Consider the following 17,130-nt stretch of genomic DNA (forward strand, 5'->3'; position numbering starts at 1 on the left):
GAAAGTTATCAGCAAAACTGGGGCAAAGTTGGGAGTGTCTTAGGTCAGTGGTTCTCAAACTTTCACGTGCATTATATTCACCCAGAAGGCTTATTCAAAGACAGTTTGCTGGGCCCCACTCATGAGTTTCTGGTTCAGTAGGTTTGGGTGAGGCTTGAGGGTTTGCAAAACTAACAAGTAGACTATAGCTGAAACTCACCATTCAGGGACTCGCATTTTCAGAACCAGTATCTTAGTGACTTGAAGAAGGGATCCTATAATGGGGAATTCAACCCAAGGCCTTCAACCCCTCCATCATGTAAGTCAACTTGAGAACACACAGGTAAGCAAGACTAGCCTTGTGTGCCCTTGGGTAACATGGACAGTGCAGTACTTCTTATCAATAAAACGCTCTTTCTCTGCTGGCCCTTCCTATGTCCCAGAAATTCACTAGTCTAAACTTAACTGATATATGCATACTTCTACAAGGTCTCTGCCAATTTCTAAGTACATTCTTACATGAACATACAGGATTGCATAAAATTTTAGAATGTCATGGGTCCCCTGAAGGCCAAGTGGACCAAGAGAAACTATCACCAACATGATGGTTAGCATGTACCAAGTGCTTATTGTATGCCACCCACTGTGCTATTCACTCTACATACACTGTGCCATCCAGTCCTTCCAACTACTGTGACCACCAAGCATTATCATACCATGTCACAGAGCAGAAGGATGCCTAGAAGGTGAAGTGACATCCTAAGGCCCTGGCTGATGAATGACAGAAACCAAGATTCTTGGCCAGTGTCAACTCTAAAACCTGTGCTCTCAGCTACTCATGTATGTGGCTCTTGTCTGCTCTCTTTCCCTCAGGAAAGATGTGCATAGATAATAGATCAGCAACTATGGTCTATCTACCTTGATCCCCCCCATATATCTTCCGGGATAAAAACTTCCAGATAGTTGAACTATTCTTAATGAAGTAGGGCTTCTAGACCCTTGGTCATACTATTCAGGGTCCTTTGAATGTGCACAAGGAAGTCAATGACCTGAAAACTGAATAGGTGGATGTAGTTATGCAGAGAAGAATGTAAACAATTGAATTAAGTTGCTATATTCCGGAGGTATTATTCTCTTAGGCTTACTCCTTAATATTTTCTACTGATATTCTTACTCAACTATCGACAGAAATAACTAATTTATTTACATTATGTTTCTTATTATGTTTATTCATTCTCCCATTCTTCATTTTGTTCCATTCTCTTTGTTTCATATACTTGGAAACTAAAGCTTAGAGAGAAAAATAGACTTGAGTAGGGTCACTCAGATCCTAACTATTTGAGCAAGGATTCAAATCTAGCTATGTTAGAATCCACCAAGAAATATGCATCCAGATTCAAACATCCCAAGAGCTTGCTCAGTCTGATGACTCAAAAAGACAAACTTCTCATTAAGCTGAAAATGAAATTGCCTAAACTTCTCGTTCCACACCATATGGCTGAATCCCAGCTGACAGGAAGCTCATTTCTGCAACACACCAGGCTCATTTCACTGAGTAGGTTGATGTGAGATATGTGGGGTGGTCATTTCCTAATCTTTTTAGTATTGATAGCAGCAGTGGTATTTATTATGATGCGTCCTTTCTACATTTTAACATAAAAAAGCAAATGTTCCTAATGATGGAAAGAGACAAATTTTATCTTAAATCGTTCTCTAAGTAAAATAGCACAAGCATACACAATGACAACAACAACAATAACAAAAATATCTACCTCTTTTCAAGTGACCCAAAACTACAATAGTCTTCCAGTCCTTAGTCTACTGAACAGTAGGGTGGGGAAGGTTGGGGGGGGGTGTTCTTAAGTGATACCATCCACAAAGATTAAGCTGAAGTATTTGGACATCTAAAATTATCCTGAATCTTTCCAAAGATTCAGATTTTAAAGAAGCAAGGTGACTCACAAAGTGCCAAAGAACTAATGGGAAGTGCCAAACCACGTTTGTACAAAATGATCTTAGCATAAGATATCATCATTTTCCCCCCTGGGTAATTATTCTACAGCGGGTATAGAAAAATACTCTTGAACAAAAGGAGAGCCTGAAGTTTTCGTGTTTGTTTCCCCCACAGCCCCCCAAAACCTAGAACAAATATGGAAAGTGCCATTTCTACAAATAATAGAGAAAAACATTAATTGTAAAGGTTGGCCAAGATCTTAGAACATATTTATGTGCATTTAGGTGTATTGAGGCTGGGGCCCAAGGGTAAGGATTTGAACCATCCTACCACTGGTGCTTGATCTTAGACAAGTTTCTTTATCTTTTCAAGCCCTAGTTTACTTATCTGAATATGGGACAAATTTGAGGAGGTAGCAAAGTATAGTGCTCTAAAGTGAAACATGCCAAATTCAAAATACCTGGTTGATGTAACATGAGCTCATTTAACCCAAGGGACCACTTGAGATGGTAGATGTTCTTGGCTCAACTGAGAAAAGAAAACCAGCTCAGTGATATCAGTACCTTGCCCAAAGCCACAGAACTAATTGGTGACAGAGAGCAGGGATAAATGACAGATTAGCTCCAGCACCAGGATTCCTAAATCACCATACTAGACCATATCAGTAGGCAGCCACAGAACACTACTTTGTTGAATGCTCAAATCTCAGGAGTCCATTGGTGGCACCATAGATATTCCTGCAAATGTTTTCACGAATATATTCTTGGGTCCTTTCACCAGAGCTTCTGATTCAGTGAGACATGGTTGGATCTGTGAATCTAGACTTTTCAGAAGTTTCCTAGGTGATTCTTAATTTACAACCAGGTTTAGAAATCTCTGAATCATGTATATGTCTTGACTGCTTCTACCAAGACTGCCAGTCTGTGAGGATAGGATATGCTCCATTATGCTTGTTGGCATGAACATGCATCCCCATCCAAAGCTAGGTGTTGGCAGTTATGCTACAAAAACTCATGATTTGAGATATTTTCATGGTTGGACCAGGTTCTGAGGTAGGGGGTAGGAGGAGTTCATCTACCTTAATTTAAGAGAATCTCGGTAATTGACCTAAATCTCTTCTAAGCACCATTTCACTTTTCCTCTAAAATGTATACATTGGCATCAAATCAATTAAATGATTAAAGTTTCCTTACCTAAAACTCTTAATCTCTCAGCTCCCACCACCACCTCATTGTTATCTGCAGAGAAAAGCAATTTTCCAGAAACTGTCTTTACTTCAAACTTTTTGCCATATGCTTCTACAGCTTTTGGACCTAGAAGGAAGAGATAGAGACACACACGCACATTAGTCTCATTGCATTCAATTACAAAGAGCTTTTCATAGAACATATACATCTGACAAGATTGTATTGGACTTTAATGTACGTGGATTGGTTTTCAGAAGCCAACCGTGAAAAATCAGTCTTGTGACTCTGGCCATGCCCTGTCAATTACTTTTAATCATATGCTCTCAGGCTATGATTTTAAAGACCATCATGTCCTTTCTTCAGACTAATCCTTGAATGAGGTTTCCCTTCACTAACCACTAAATTACTGTCAAATTCTTGTAGATTTTGGCTTGAATGTATCAAGGCACAGAAAGCTCACCACCTCTTGAAGTAACCAGGCTAACTCTGGCCAGCTCTAACTGTTGGAAAGGGTGTTTTTAAATTCGGTTGAAGTCTGTCTCACTCTGTACCCTTAACCCAGTAGCTGCATGTGACACCCGACAAGTCTACTTCCTCAGTATATAGATCATTTCCTGGCAGAAAAGGCTATAATATATTGCAACTAATTGTTAGAAAGTTGTTGAATCTTTTATGCTAGAATTTCATGCAATGCATTTTAGAATGTTTATCATAAGACAACAGATGCTGTTCTTGAAGGGGGGCTATAGTGGTGGCATCTTCTGATGGGGACAGATACAAGTTTAAACATTTATTAATGAATCAGAAAACTGCAGAGTTTTAAGTATGATGGAAAAAAATAAAACAAGTTAATGTGTTAGAATTTAAAACAAACAAACAAACAACAGGAGACATTTCAGTTTATCTGAGCTAGAGCTACCTGAATACCTCAAGTTCAGGTGGCTCTCAAAAGCTGCTTGGCAGAAATGCATCAGAATAACCTGGGGGTGTAATCATCCTCCCTAAACCTCATTCAGATCAAAAGGAATTTATCTTTTGGTCTGGAAGTTCAGAAAGAAAAAAAATTAAGGTTAGAGTCTAGAAATCTTATATTTTTATATTTTTCCAAAACTGCTCAGGGGAGTCTGATAGAGCATTTTTGTTTCTAGTTATTTTTCAAAACAGTGTCACTAAACCATAAAAAGCAGTAATGAAAGGGCCCTCAATGCCTTCCAGGCAAAGACCAACGGGAACACACATACAGGTGAACAAATTGGGCTTATTATTCATTGCTGTGATTGGCAACCACACAGGGCATATCAGTAAGAAAGAACTTATTACAGTATTTGGTATTATGTTATTTTGGGGCTAGGTTTAAGGAAGCAAGGCTTTGCTCTGCATTAGGTGCCGTTAGAAAGTAGGCGTAATTTTACAATTGGTGAGTTAATAAATTTTATCTGGAGGCAGAGAAGACCAGAGCAATGCTAAAACTGTAAGGGATAAAGAAACAGCAGTCACTGATATTAACCAGGACTGAGGAAAGTTCAGTCATTTTGATGGTTTGGATAAATGTTTCCATTTTTGTTTATTTTCAGACATGATTAGACTTGTCTTTGTTTTTTGATTTGTCTTGATCCTTCATGATGACCAAGTAGCCTTGTCTGGTGGTGATGTTCTACAAAATTATTTATGTTCAAACAGGGCAACACAGAGGCTAGGCTTTTGGTATCAGGCCTGGACATCTAGGGCTACTTTCCTCATTAGCAAGTCTACCAGACTAAGAATCAGAAGATAAGAACTATGTGCCAACTTCCTCATTTTTTGGTAATGTGACTTTGGGAAAATCCTTTGATCTTTCTGAACCTCATTTTCTGCATCTGTAAAATTGTACTATCACCATCTATCCTATTACCTTATAGAAAGGTTAAAAGGATCAAATTATATGATGTTTATAAAAAGAACTTTGTAGGTGGAAAAGTGGTGTGAAATGTTGGGGACTGCTCTCATGATTATCATCACTGTCATCATAACCCATCACCATTTTTCTAATGCAATGGTCCTAACACATTGAAAATAATTAATGACAATCACCTCTCAATGCACTCGCCTCATTCACTTAATCATGCCAATTTGGCAGCTAATACACCTGATCTCCTGCTAATACACCCACACTAGTCTTCTGACAAAACGAAGGGCATTGGAAAGGCTCCTGAAATGAGTGGGAAATTGTAACAGACATAGCAGAGACTTTCCAAATGGCATGGGACTTAGCCATGACTGCCTTCATGCTGTAGGTGAGAAGAACAAGTGGGAGCAGAGCTAAGGGCTCTCTCAAGGTCACAAGGTCAGTTAATGGCAGATCTGGGTCTGGAACTAAAGAATTGTTCCATAGAAGAGGGATGTGTGTTTGTCTAGAGAGAGAAGAGGGTTAGAGTCAACACAAAAGGAGCAGCTAGGAGGGGAGCTTTCGGGGGGTTGGAGGTGGCATAATGGAAAGCTGGAGATAAGGACCAGAGAGCAATTCTCAAAGAAAGGAGATGGGAAGTGAGGGCTTTGGATTAGATGATTCTGGGAGGGGTGAGATGTGATTGTCTTCTTGGTCATACCAAAATTTTAAATTAAATCTGTTAATACTTCGGGATTGTTACCCCTTTTCTAAGGGGGAGAGTGGAGATCAGGAGGTAAAGGAGTGTTAATAAATGAATGAATAACCTCAGGACAGGTATGGGTTTAAGTATAGTTTGCCACTCTGGATCTAGTTAATGGCATAATGGGGGTGACTGAGGTACAAAAATTCTTGCTTGGGCCTTGCCCCAGGGAGATGGGTAGTATCATGAGATAAGGCCCTTGAGGAATCAAGGACATCTGCCTACGTAATAAAGCAAGTCTGCTCTAAATTTACTACTGGTTTGTGAGACATGCAAGAGAATGTCCTAAAGACACTGAAGCAATCATAGAGTTCAAGACACAATTAAGTTATCTTGCTTTTCAGGGTTTCTTAGAACACAAAAAGGAATATATCTACAAATAGCCAGAGCCATTTGCACATATAAAGCTCTGTAGTTGGGGATTTTAGCCAAAATCTCACAGAACAACTACTGGCTCAATGGTGCAGATGGCTTGTCCTTTTGTTGATTTTACCTGGGGCTGCCAAATGGCCTAGACATGGCTGAAATCTTAAAAAAAAAAAAAAAAAAAAAAAAAAAAGATTCTGGAGGGAAATGCAAATGGGGCTGGAGACTACTTAGGAGTTCCCTCAGTGAACCCACCGTTCCTCTCTGGGATGGAAAAAAATCATTATTTGTAATCTGTAACTACTCTCCAGTTAATCTCCCTCAGTGCATGGTGGTATATTTTGAGTACTTCCTTAATGCATCTCCTACACAGGGAGAACTGGAATCCATCAGGAAACACCAGCAGCCCCCACACCCAGCCCATGCCATGAAGCAGGGCTCATCCTGCCTAATTCTTCTTCCCAGCTCCCTTGAGCCTGAGACCCTTCCTCACTCTGGTTAGATGCTATGGAAGGTTTGCTTACAACCCCCCTCTTTGCAGGCCAGAGGGCTTCCCATATGGTTCACTACAGAGAGGACACTAAATCAGCAGCAAGGTGGGCCAGATGAGCTTTTGTGGCCTAATCTGACAATTTGGCTATCATTGAAAGCATTGTTCCATGAGGAAAATTTCCCTGAATTACTAACATTGGAATTTCTTCTGGGATTTTGAGACATTCTTGAGGTCAGAAATCCTGATCCTCAGGATTGCCTTCCTAAACCTGGCTACTTGGATGGAGAGTGGTCATTTGCTCTCAAATAGGTACCCCACCAACCATAACAAACTTTAGCAGATCCTGTCTCCTGGAACTGATCTGTGCTTTCCATCACGTGCATACATGCAAAAGGAGAGCCTAAAGGAAAACTTTACTGGGTGAGCATGCATGCGTATATGTACTTAGAATTATATTTTGAACCATCTATTATCCTCTCTAGAGAATCTTGAAAGGCTCCTCCCAGCTGGTGTTAGAGTAGCTTTTGGTCCATCTCATTTTAATATGAGCTATCTTGGGCCTCACTGTGAGAGCTCAGGCTAAGTGTATCAGCTGCCAGGAGGGCCTAACTTGGACAGAGGAGACAGGAAGACAGAAGACAAGGAAGGAAGAAAAGAGGAGAGAATGGAAGAGAAAAAGGAGAGAGAAAGAGAGAGAGAGAGAAGGGAGAGGGTGTGGGGAGAGGAAGGAAGGATGGAAGTAGGGTAGGGGAGATGAGAGGAAGGGGTAAGGAATTTAGGGAGAGAAGGGAGAGGAGGAGGTTGGGTTGGAGGGGAGAAGGGGAGAGACGCCAACTTAAGAGTAGTCACTTGGGGACTTCCAGCTTTATCAAAACTAAATCTCTCAAGTAAACCAAATCTCCCATGGCAAATAAATGGCAAATGATCAACAGGCTAAATAAGTTCCTTTCTGAACAGAAGAATCAGGGAACGAGAGGTTGGATTTATTTCCCTCCTGGAGGCAATTTTCACACATGCTGCTTAAATCACTGCTTACTGAAGCTGTTTATTTAATTATTTAGCATTGTGACTGCAGGCCAGATGTTCTGTAAGCAAGGCCGACAATCCAGTCACACACCGGAACAACATGTTTATGGATTATGGGCTTCGCCGTGCGGCAGTTCCATCCAACCCAGGTCGATGGTCCAAGTTACCCACTGGCCATGAGTCTCCAGCCATCAGATGCAGTGTTCCGGCAGGGGACAGAGACGCTTTCCCCAGCAAGGCTCTGGGCACAGGGCACCTGTTTCCTTGTAGCGTGTTTATTAGCAGGGGCTCCAGATGTTTTAGGCACAGTAATGTTTCAGGGTATTTGGGCAACTGGCTTCTCACGATGTCCATCTGTATACTTCTCTCTTAGCCCCGAAGCCAAACAAATGGCATTCTCTCTTTGAAAGTGTAACAATGCCATTCAGACACATACCTCTTTTTCCCTTCCGTTGTCGGGGTACATAATGGCTCTGTTCACTGCAGCTCATAACCTACACTGGGGCATTGGTCATACCACACAACACATTACCATGAACATAAAGCCCATGCTGATCATTATAATCATTATGTGAATAACCAACCCTTGTTTAAATTTTAGGAAGATGCAGCTTAAAATCCAGTGAGTGCTTTCCATGACTGTTAGGAACAGATCTGCTCTACTAAAAGAAACCACACAAACATCATCAGTGGAGATATATCTGCATTTTGCAGTTGAGTCAGGTTCAAAGTCAGCACATACCACAAACATGGCATGGATTTAAATTGCCTTTAAAAATCCCCTTTACACCCCATAAAGTCTGTGTGCAGGGTTTTGTGTATATTGTGCTTTCTCTCAATTAATCCAACACAGCCAAGCTTTTCCTCCAGCATTGGAGCAGAGAGCTTTTCTGTTGTTGAGCACCAGATGAAGCAGCTGGCTTATGTTTAGGGGCCATGTTACATGAAAAATAGTTTATTGCCCCTCTAAATGAGTATTGTTGGATTTGCCTAAGTTAAATGTGTGTGTATGATGAGACTCTACCCTTTAGTAGAATCATAGAACACATGCTACCTTCTCCTTCCCCATACTATAAAGCATGTTAGTGCACATTTCTTTGTTTAGTTCACATGGTATTTCATTCACTCTTTAGTTCTATGTTATCTGAGTGCTTAGTGTAGACCAGGTACTGACAAGTCCTTTGTTTTCTTACCTGTTATGAGCTGAGTTAGCACTTTAGTCTGGTCGTTGAGAATGTTCACTGTAACATTTCTGGCTGATTTGAAGTACAGGGCATTACCCTGTAATGACAAAATAAGAGAAAGACATGAAAATGGCAGATTTCTAAGCAACAACAACAACAACAAGAACAACAAACCCTATAACCACAACTCTCCAAGGCACTGAACTGGTCTTCGCCAAGTTCTAACTGATATGTCTTTATTTGAAAACTCCAAATGTTTAATCTTCCCCATATACGTGATAATTAATTGGCATTCATCCAAAATGGATCTCCGCCAAAGAGATCCACAGAGACCAACATACATTCAAAATAGATTTCCTTAACATACACACATAGTTGAAACAGAGACAACCCAGTGACAAAGAGTCTTTTAGATCTTACTCAGATGTTTGTTACCTTTGGTATACAGAACGATCAGGAATGATTGATAATCTCCTAATTTCACCCTTTCTAGTTCATAATTTCTCTCAAAGAACCATAGAGAGTCCTTAATGAAGAACAGAAAGCATGTATAAAATACCTGAGGTCAGCTCCTCTGGCCTATCCACTTGCTGTGAGAATCCAGGGCAACTCTCTGTGCTTTCAACCAATTCTCTGTGCTTTCATTCAATTCTTCCTTTGTCAAAAAGAGCACCCCAGTCCATTTTCACCCTGGGCTAGATATTTCTGAGAATGACTCAGAATAGGGGCAGGCACACTTTTTCTGCCAAGGGTCTAATAGTAAATATTTTACTTTTGTGGGATGTACAGTCTCTGTGGGTAACTACTCAATTGCTCATTGCTGTTTTGGTGCAAAACAGCCATAGACAGCATATAGACAAATGGGGATGGCTGTATTCCAGTAAAACTGTATTCATGGACAGTGATAATTGAATTTCAATAATTTTAAATTTAACATAATTTTACTGAATCATAAAACGTTCTTCCTTTTGTCCCCTAATCATTTAAGAAAGTAAAAACCATTCTTATGCCATTGGCCAAAAGAGAATAGGTACAGATGCTGGATTTAGCCCATAGGCCATAGTTTATCAACTCCTGGCTTTCAATGTTCTCCCTTTCCTGGAGTAAACTAAAGCCACAAAGTAAAGGGTGAATTGCTGCCAGAATATGTCAGTATCCAGATAGTTGTTATTAGAAAAAAGGAATGTGGGGGTAGTCATTATCATCTTTCTAAACCTAAATACCACATGGCATTTATCTGCCCCCAAAATTCTTTAATACCACAATGCATCAAGGCGCAAACCCAGAAAAGCCATCGTCCTAAGAGCGGTGCAGAAAGTGAAGATAAGCAAGACTCCTCTTTACTTTTTAAAGTCTTAGGATCTAATAGGAGGGATAAAATGGACACACAACACCAGCAGAGAACGATGGTGCGAGGGTGGGGGGTGGATTAAGGAGCCCCAAACAAAGTGTGTGTGGGGCCTTCCTGAAGCATAAGATTATTTATTGTTTGACGCTGAGGAGTGGGAAGCAAAGGAGATGTTTGTTAATGCTTAAGCTGAGCCTTAAAAAGAACATAGATAGGTTTCACCAAGATGAAAGGAAAAAGGGAGGTCATGGAGGTAGGAAGGTTGTGGGATGAGTATCTAATGTCTCTTTCCTTCTAAAGCTGGCAGGGCGTAGGAGGGGATTCGTGAGCTCAGCCTAGCATCTGCATGTGGGAGGGCAGCTGGCCAGCAGTGACAGGCAGCCACCACGAAGGCATTTTTCCTGTAGACTGAAGGTCTAGAATCATGGTCTCCCTCTCCCAAGCCACTGTGGGGGACTCCAGTGAATCAGGGGTTGCCCTGATGAAACAGTCACTGTCTCTCTCCCTGACACTACAACAGCAGCTCTGGCTCAAGGTGAACTTCTAAAATGGAGAACTTATACCTTATACCTGTGACCTGCCCACGCCCTGGAGAGTCAGTTCACCTTGGGCCAGAGCTGCTGTCCTAGCGTCAGCTAGAGAGACAGTGACTTCTGTCTCATCGGGGTAACTGCTGATTCTCTGGAATCCCCCACAATGGCTCAGAGTTAAAATTCTTCCTGATGGTAAACTTTTTGCTTTCTTTTGTTTTTTAATTAGGCAAGAGAAGAAGAAATTCAATATTGTCATAGGCTTCTGTCTTCTGTCCATTGCATAACAAATATTAGCCTAAACTAAAACAGTTTCTTTGGCATAGCTTTTGGCAGCGCTCAACAGTTCTACTTAAAGCCTAAAATCAATTCAAGTAATGTGAGGATTCAGAACCTGGAAGCCGGACAGGAGGTTATATGTTTCTAGAAGCTAATGTACTAATTCTTCTTATATTCAGCAAGCTGCCGCTGCAGAGAGAAGAGCTACATGGAGTGAGAGAATGGAATATGTTCTCCTGCCACTGACCAGTGTGTGATCTTGAGTGAATCACTTAACTGCTCTGTGGTTTATCTGTGCGCTCTTCACCATCAACACGGATATGAGCAGCAAGCTCACAGCTGACAGAACCGTGCACTCACTACGAGCCGTATGTACAACAGAAGCCCTGGGGTCAGCCCACCTAGTTTACCATCCCTGCTCTACCACCTGCTAGTTGGGTGACATTATGCAAATTAATGGTTCTAAGCCTCAGTTTCTTGATATGTATAATAGTGCAAATATTATTGAATTATTAAAATTCACATATTATTGAAATTATTAAATTTTATATGTAATTATTAAAGCACATGTGGTCCAGTGCCAGGCACACAGTAAGTCTTCCAGTAGTTATGGTAAACAGGGGTGGGGGTGGGATGGGGGAGTAATGACAGGCAGGAGGAGGAGGGGGAAGGAGGAGTGAGGGAAAGACAGAGGGAAATGAGGAAGACCTCTCTTTGTATTACCAATCTTCACAACCCATCTGGGCAGTGAGTCAGCGACTTCTTCTGTTTCCAGTAGCTTCCATCTCCATATTTCAAAGGAACTCCCTATATGTGACTGGCTCACCATTATTTTTCAAATCCCAGTTTCTTCAAATGCTACTTGCTTATCCTTAGTATTATTCAAAAAAATCCCACTGCAGAAAAAATCTCCTAACAGCTTTGTTCAAGATTTATAGCAAGAAATATAAGAAAGCCACCCATCCCTTTTTATTGTCACGTCAAAATATTATAATTTACCATTAACTGTGTTGATATGCTCAAATCCTGGGAAACACAGCCTTTGCTATGTCAGGGTTTAAACAAAAAGCCTCATTCTAGCCTAGAAAGTGTTGCTGTAATCCTCCCATACATCTTGATAACAAAAAAATCACCAGGTAAAATGCATGAACCACTAACAAACTCTGAAATGCCTCTCATGGCAGCTGGACAGTGTGACTTTTATTTGGCCATCTCTGCTTACTGACACTAAACCAGGAAAATACCAGTCAAGTGAAGCATCCCTGGGGTCTCTGCAGAACAAGGGAGGGAAATGCTCTCCAGTCTGTGTTCCTCCTTCACCACTGTAGCCTCTGCCCCTGGAGAGGTTAATTTCTGCCACAGAAGATTTTGCTCTGAGGCTGGTGACTTTCACTAACCGACCTCAGTGCAACCATCCAAAGATAAGGGGCTTGCAGGGAACTGCTGGCAGATTAGCTCTGCCTGCCAGAAAGGAGTCTGGTGGACCCATGACTTCTGATAAAGATCAGTGCTCTGAACCAGTTCAAGTCAGGCTGAGGCCAGTCCAGAAGACCTCGATTCTTCTGGACACAGAGTTAGCCTGACTGGGAGATGGGGAAGGGGGGCAAGCACCATTTTTCCCACACTGGGAGAGGAGGACAGTCTCCATCAGTTCTCTCCCCTAAATAACTAAAGCACATGGCATTTTGATGGAGAAGAATCCCTGTCACATTTGTTTCCCTAAAGCAGACATGCAGAACAAAATCAAACCTTTCCTTGATCACTCAAGACCACTGAAGTGAACATTATTTGTTCTACGATGCCCTACAGGGGCTACTGGATGCATGTGGCTACTTGAACACTAAATGGCTCCATCAGGGTGACATTTTAAAACTAGTGTGTCTTATTTTTTAAAATGTATTATTTATTCTCATATCAAAACAAATTTTAAATGTCAAATATTATAAAGCTTATAATCAAAGAGCAATAGCTCATACCTCTTACCACCGTAAGAGCTTTCAACTTGCCAGCATGTTCCTCCTGGAGTATTTCTCTCTCTGTGGCCCAAAATATTCTTCCACACTTTCTCCTGATTTATCAACTTTAGACGTTATCTACTGAATGTCTGCAATGGTATGGACTCTTCCATGCAACTTTGGTAAAATCAACATTCAGAATCTACATTACTATGATAATGTGTATACTGTTCACAGCTGTGCCAAGTAGTGTTCTTCAACTACATGTCCTTCACTTTCTTACACATTTCTTTCTCATAGAGCCAGTAAATGCTTCTTTAAAAAAATAATTTTCTAAATTTTCTTTTTTTCCTCCTACTGTTTAATTCTTTTTCTTTAGCTTCTATTTTTGGGGTCATACTTTAAATCCCAATTTTTCTGTTATTTTTTTTAAACTTATACTACCATACTCTTAATTTTCAAGAGCATTTTCTTATTCTTGGACTCTTCCTTTTTATGCCATCCCTTCCTTGTTTGATTGATATGCTCTTCTCTCTTTCATGAGAATAAAAAGCTGGTTGGAAGCTCTGTGTTTCTAGATGAGTAAACCTTGCCATAGGGTACTGTAGTGGGGCTTTGGTTAATTCAATGGAGAGAGTCCAGATGTCAGTACCAGTGGGCAGTCAGTACCCATGGGCTACTCTCATCAAAAAAGAATTCTCTAACTCCTGCCAGGAAAGTGGTGGGTGTAACTTTTGATATAGGAGTTCTGAGTGTTAGAGGGGAAGGGGGCTGGGCATTTTGATGTTCAGGGTCAGACTTGTAGTTAAATCTATTTTCATGCCTCATTCCTGATCTTATCTGTGCCTAATATGCAGAACCTAGTGGTTCTCTGGTCAAACTTTCTAGAAAACAATCTTCCTATCTTCTATGAGGTTGGGAAGAGGTACTTATTACCTAACTGAGTCAGCTAGGGATGGGAGCCAGGAATAGATGGAGAGTAGAAGTGAGAGGTCTTTTTTTTTTTTTTTTTTTGTGAGAGGTCTTTGTGCAGATTTTTTGACCAGCCCAGTCCCTGTTGACTTCTGTGGGCCCCAGGCACTGTACTTAAAATAACTCGTGGATAAGTGGTCCTGTTCCACTCACTCTGTAGAGTGGCTTTCAATCCTACAGGCATGTATAGCCCTCATTTATCTGCTTTTTCCATCATTCTCTCTCCACTGTTTTCTCTCCCAGAGAAGGGACCAAGGGACCATGTGTGTCTACCCCTTTCACTTCTGTTCTCTATTTGTTGTCTTTTTCAAGGGGTTTTTGAACCTTTTTTTATGAGAGAGAGAGAATGAGAGATGATCTCACACAAGCTAGGGGAGAAGGGAAGAGGCAAGGGAGAAGGAGAAGGAGAAAAAGAGAATCTTGAGCAGGCTCCATGCCCATGAGCCCAACTCATGGCTGGATCTCATGATGCTGAGGATCATGACCTGAGCCAAAATTAAGAGTCAGATGCATGACTGACAGTGCCACCTGGGTGCCTCATCAGTGGGGTTTTGAATGAAGCAGAGACCTACCATTTTTCATGGTTGCCAGTCTGTCTCCCTCTAGGGCCACCTCTTACTACTGCCTTCTCAAGAGGAAAACAGGTTAAAATTGTGTGTAAATCAAGAACACACAACCCAGGTTGTAGTCTCAACCTGGGACTCAAGAGCTTTCTTAAGTATTTAACACACACTATGTGAGTGCCTGGAACCTGTACACTGTCTTGGGCACCGGAGAATGGTCAAGATACAACCTCTATCTTTGAGAAGCTCCTTGACTAGGGGGAAACTGAATCGATGCAAAATAATCATGATAACAATATGATATCACTTTCAGTGGCGATCTATCCTTTCCTGGTATGACAGGCAATGATGTGAATATTTGCCTTTGATGGCAGCTCTATCACCCCAGTCTGTTTGAAGGGATATGGCCTCTGCAAGTTACTTCTTTTGATAATCTTACACGGTAGTAGATTTTCCTTGCTCTCTGAGGAGCTAATAATCTGATCTGGAAATTTAGATAAATGAGAAAAACCATAACACAGCACATAAGCACCTTCCACATTCAGGGAATGCTTTCAACTCTCAGTGGGAAGTTCAGAGAAGGAAGGGATCAGTGTGGCTCAAGTCCTGAGAGGTCTTCCAAAGTATGCTTCGCTGGCTTCTATCTTTTTAGGGTGGTTTGCAACAGCATAGATTCCATCTGGTGTTAATTTAGCTAACAAGGGAGGCTGGCCCTTGTGCAGTCAGGCTTTAGGGTGTGAGCTTTAGAGTCAGATAGATTTGGGTGTGAATCACAACTCTTACTAACTGTGTGGCCCTGTGTAAGTCATTTATTTTCTTTGAGCCCTAGTTTCTATGCTTACAAAATTAAGCTGAAGACTGCACAATAGCATTGATATGAGGATTAAGAAAGACAGTATGTATCAAGTTCCTGGCATAGTGGCTACCAAAATACTTCATCAACTATAACAAAAACAAACCTACATAAGGAGGGCCCCTTGGAAAATGCTGATTCTAAAACTGAGGCAGGGAATATAAAAGATGAACTGGGAACATCTTGCACTGCCAGAAAGAAAGGAAGTTCTCAAAAAACAAATAAAAAACCAAACAGAAAAAAAAAAAAACCCTCATAATTATGGGAGCATATCAAAGGGACACAGGAGAGAAATGAAAAAGTCTGTAATCGCCAAAGCTGGATTACTTTCAACAAAACAAAGAAGGTAGTATTGAATTATAACCCAAAGCATAACATAAATATCCATTAGTCAAGACTGATATAAATAAGTGATTGAATAAATAAATGGGAGAGAATAAACACATCTCTCATGTACAAGAAATCCAAACAATTTTCATAGCTAACTCCCTACTCCTTAAAAGATGGATTGCACCTAAAGCCTTATTTTCAAAGAGTACAGCATGGAACGGGGAGTGGTAACTTCCCAGTGGGGAAATCTGACAAACACTATCAGCCAAGTAATAGTCCAGGTCAACATCAGAAGTGACTTACTATGTTGATAGCTTGACCCTCTGATATACATGAAAAAAAAAAAGAACTTTACCTCTGTGGTCTTTATCTTCAAAACCCATAACACCTACCTAATAATGAGGAAAACTTCAGACAAATCTCAGTTGAAAGTAATTTTATAAAATACTTGACTAGTACTCCTCAAAATTGGTAAGGTCATCAATACCAAGTAAAGTCTGAGAAACCACCCCAGCCAAAAAGAGCCTTTTCAAGAAACATGAAAACTAAATGTGATGTGGCATTCTGGATGAGATCCTTGGGCATAAAAAGGAAATTAGCTAAAACTAAGGAAATCTGAATAAAGAATGGACTGTAGTTAGTAATAATGTATCAATCCTGGTTCATTAATTTTGACAAAAGTACCGTATTAATGATAGATACTAGTAATGAGGGAGACTATGAGGAATATAAGAATACTCTGCACAATCTTTACAACTTTTCTGCATATATACAACTATTTTAATTTTAATTTTTAATTTTTATTTTTTTAAAGATTTTATTTATTTACTCATGAGAGACACAGAGCGAGAGAGAGAGAGAGAGAGAGAGAGGCAGAGGGAGAAGCAGGCTCCATGCAGAGAGCCCAACGTGGGACTTGATCCCAGGTCTCCAGGATCATGCCCTGGGCTGAAGGCAGGCGCCTAGCTGCTGAGCCACCCAGGCGTCCCTATACAACTATTTTTAAAAAGTTATAGTTTTTTGAAGGCTATATTAGGCTGCTAAATTCTAAGATCCAGAACTTTGGGGAGAGTCTTCAGGAAGCCAGCCATCTCTGAGTAGGCAGGAAGCTTACAACCATTACAGACATGTGATTTCACATTGGTGTTGATAATATTAATGAGAAATTCTCCCTTAAATCTTCTTTCATGGGATTTTGTCTTTTGGAATACTAAAATAAACACATAATCCTCCTTCCAGGGCTCTCTATACACTATCATTCTTCCTTGGTCAGCCTACAGAAAACATTGTAATTAGAAGGTACCAGTTCTTTGTGGTAGGTATTACAATATACTGGCTCCAGTGATTGATACTAAGTAATACTCTTGATATGACTAGAAAAAAAATGACACCAGCTTAGGTTTGTCATTAAAATCATCTTCAAAGGTTAGTTTGTAAGTTTATCTTTAGCAAGTTTCGAATGTCTCTATTATCACTATTAATCT

General features: G+C 40.6%; 1 protein-coding gene across 3 annotated transcripts in view; it reads right to left on the reverse strand.

Annotated features, from left to right (window-relative positions):
• Nucleotides 1–17,130, reverse strand: part of SGCD (sarcoglycan delta) — a 553,266-nt gene that overhangs the window by 127,067 nt on the left and 409,069 nt on the right. For all 3 annotated transcript variants that reach the window (XM_072824383.1, XM_072824384.1, XM_072824382.1), the window contains exons 4-5: nt 8,826–8,913; nt 3,127–3,246 (exon numbers count right to left, since the gene is read on the reverse strand). In XM_072824383.1, coding sequence (XP_072680484.1) covers nt 3,127–3,246; nt 8,826–8,913 — 208 coding nt within the window. The remainder of the gene's footprint in view (nt 1–3,126; nt 3,247–8,825; nt 8,914–17,130) is intronic.

Source organism: Canis lupus, chromosome 4 (assembly GCF_048164855.1).
Source record: "Canis lupus baileyi chromosome 4, mCanLup2.hap1, whole genome shotgun sequence".
Lineage (NCBI taxonomy): Eukaryota > Metazoa > Chordata > Mammalia > Carnivora > Canidae > Canis > Canis lupus.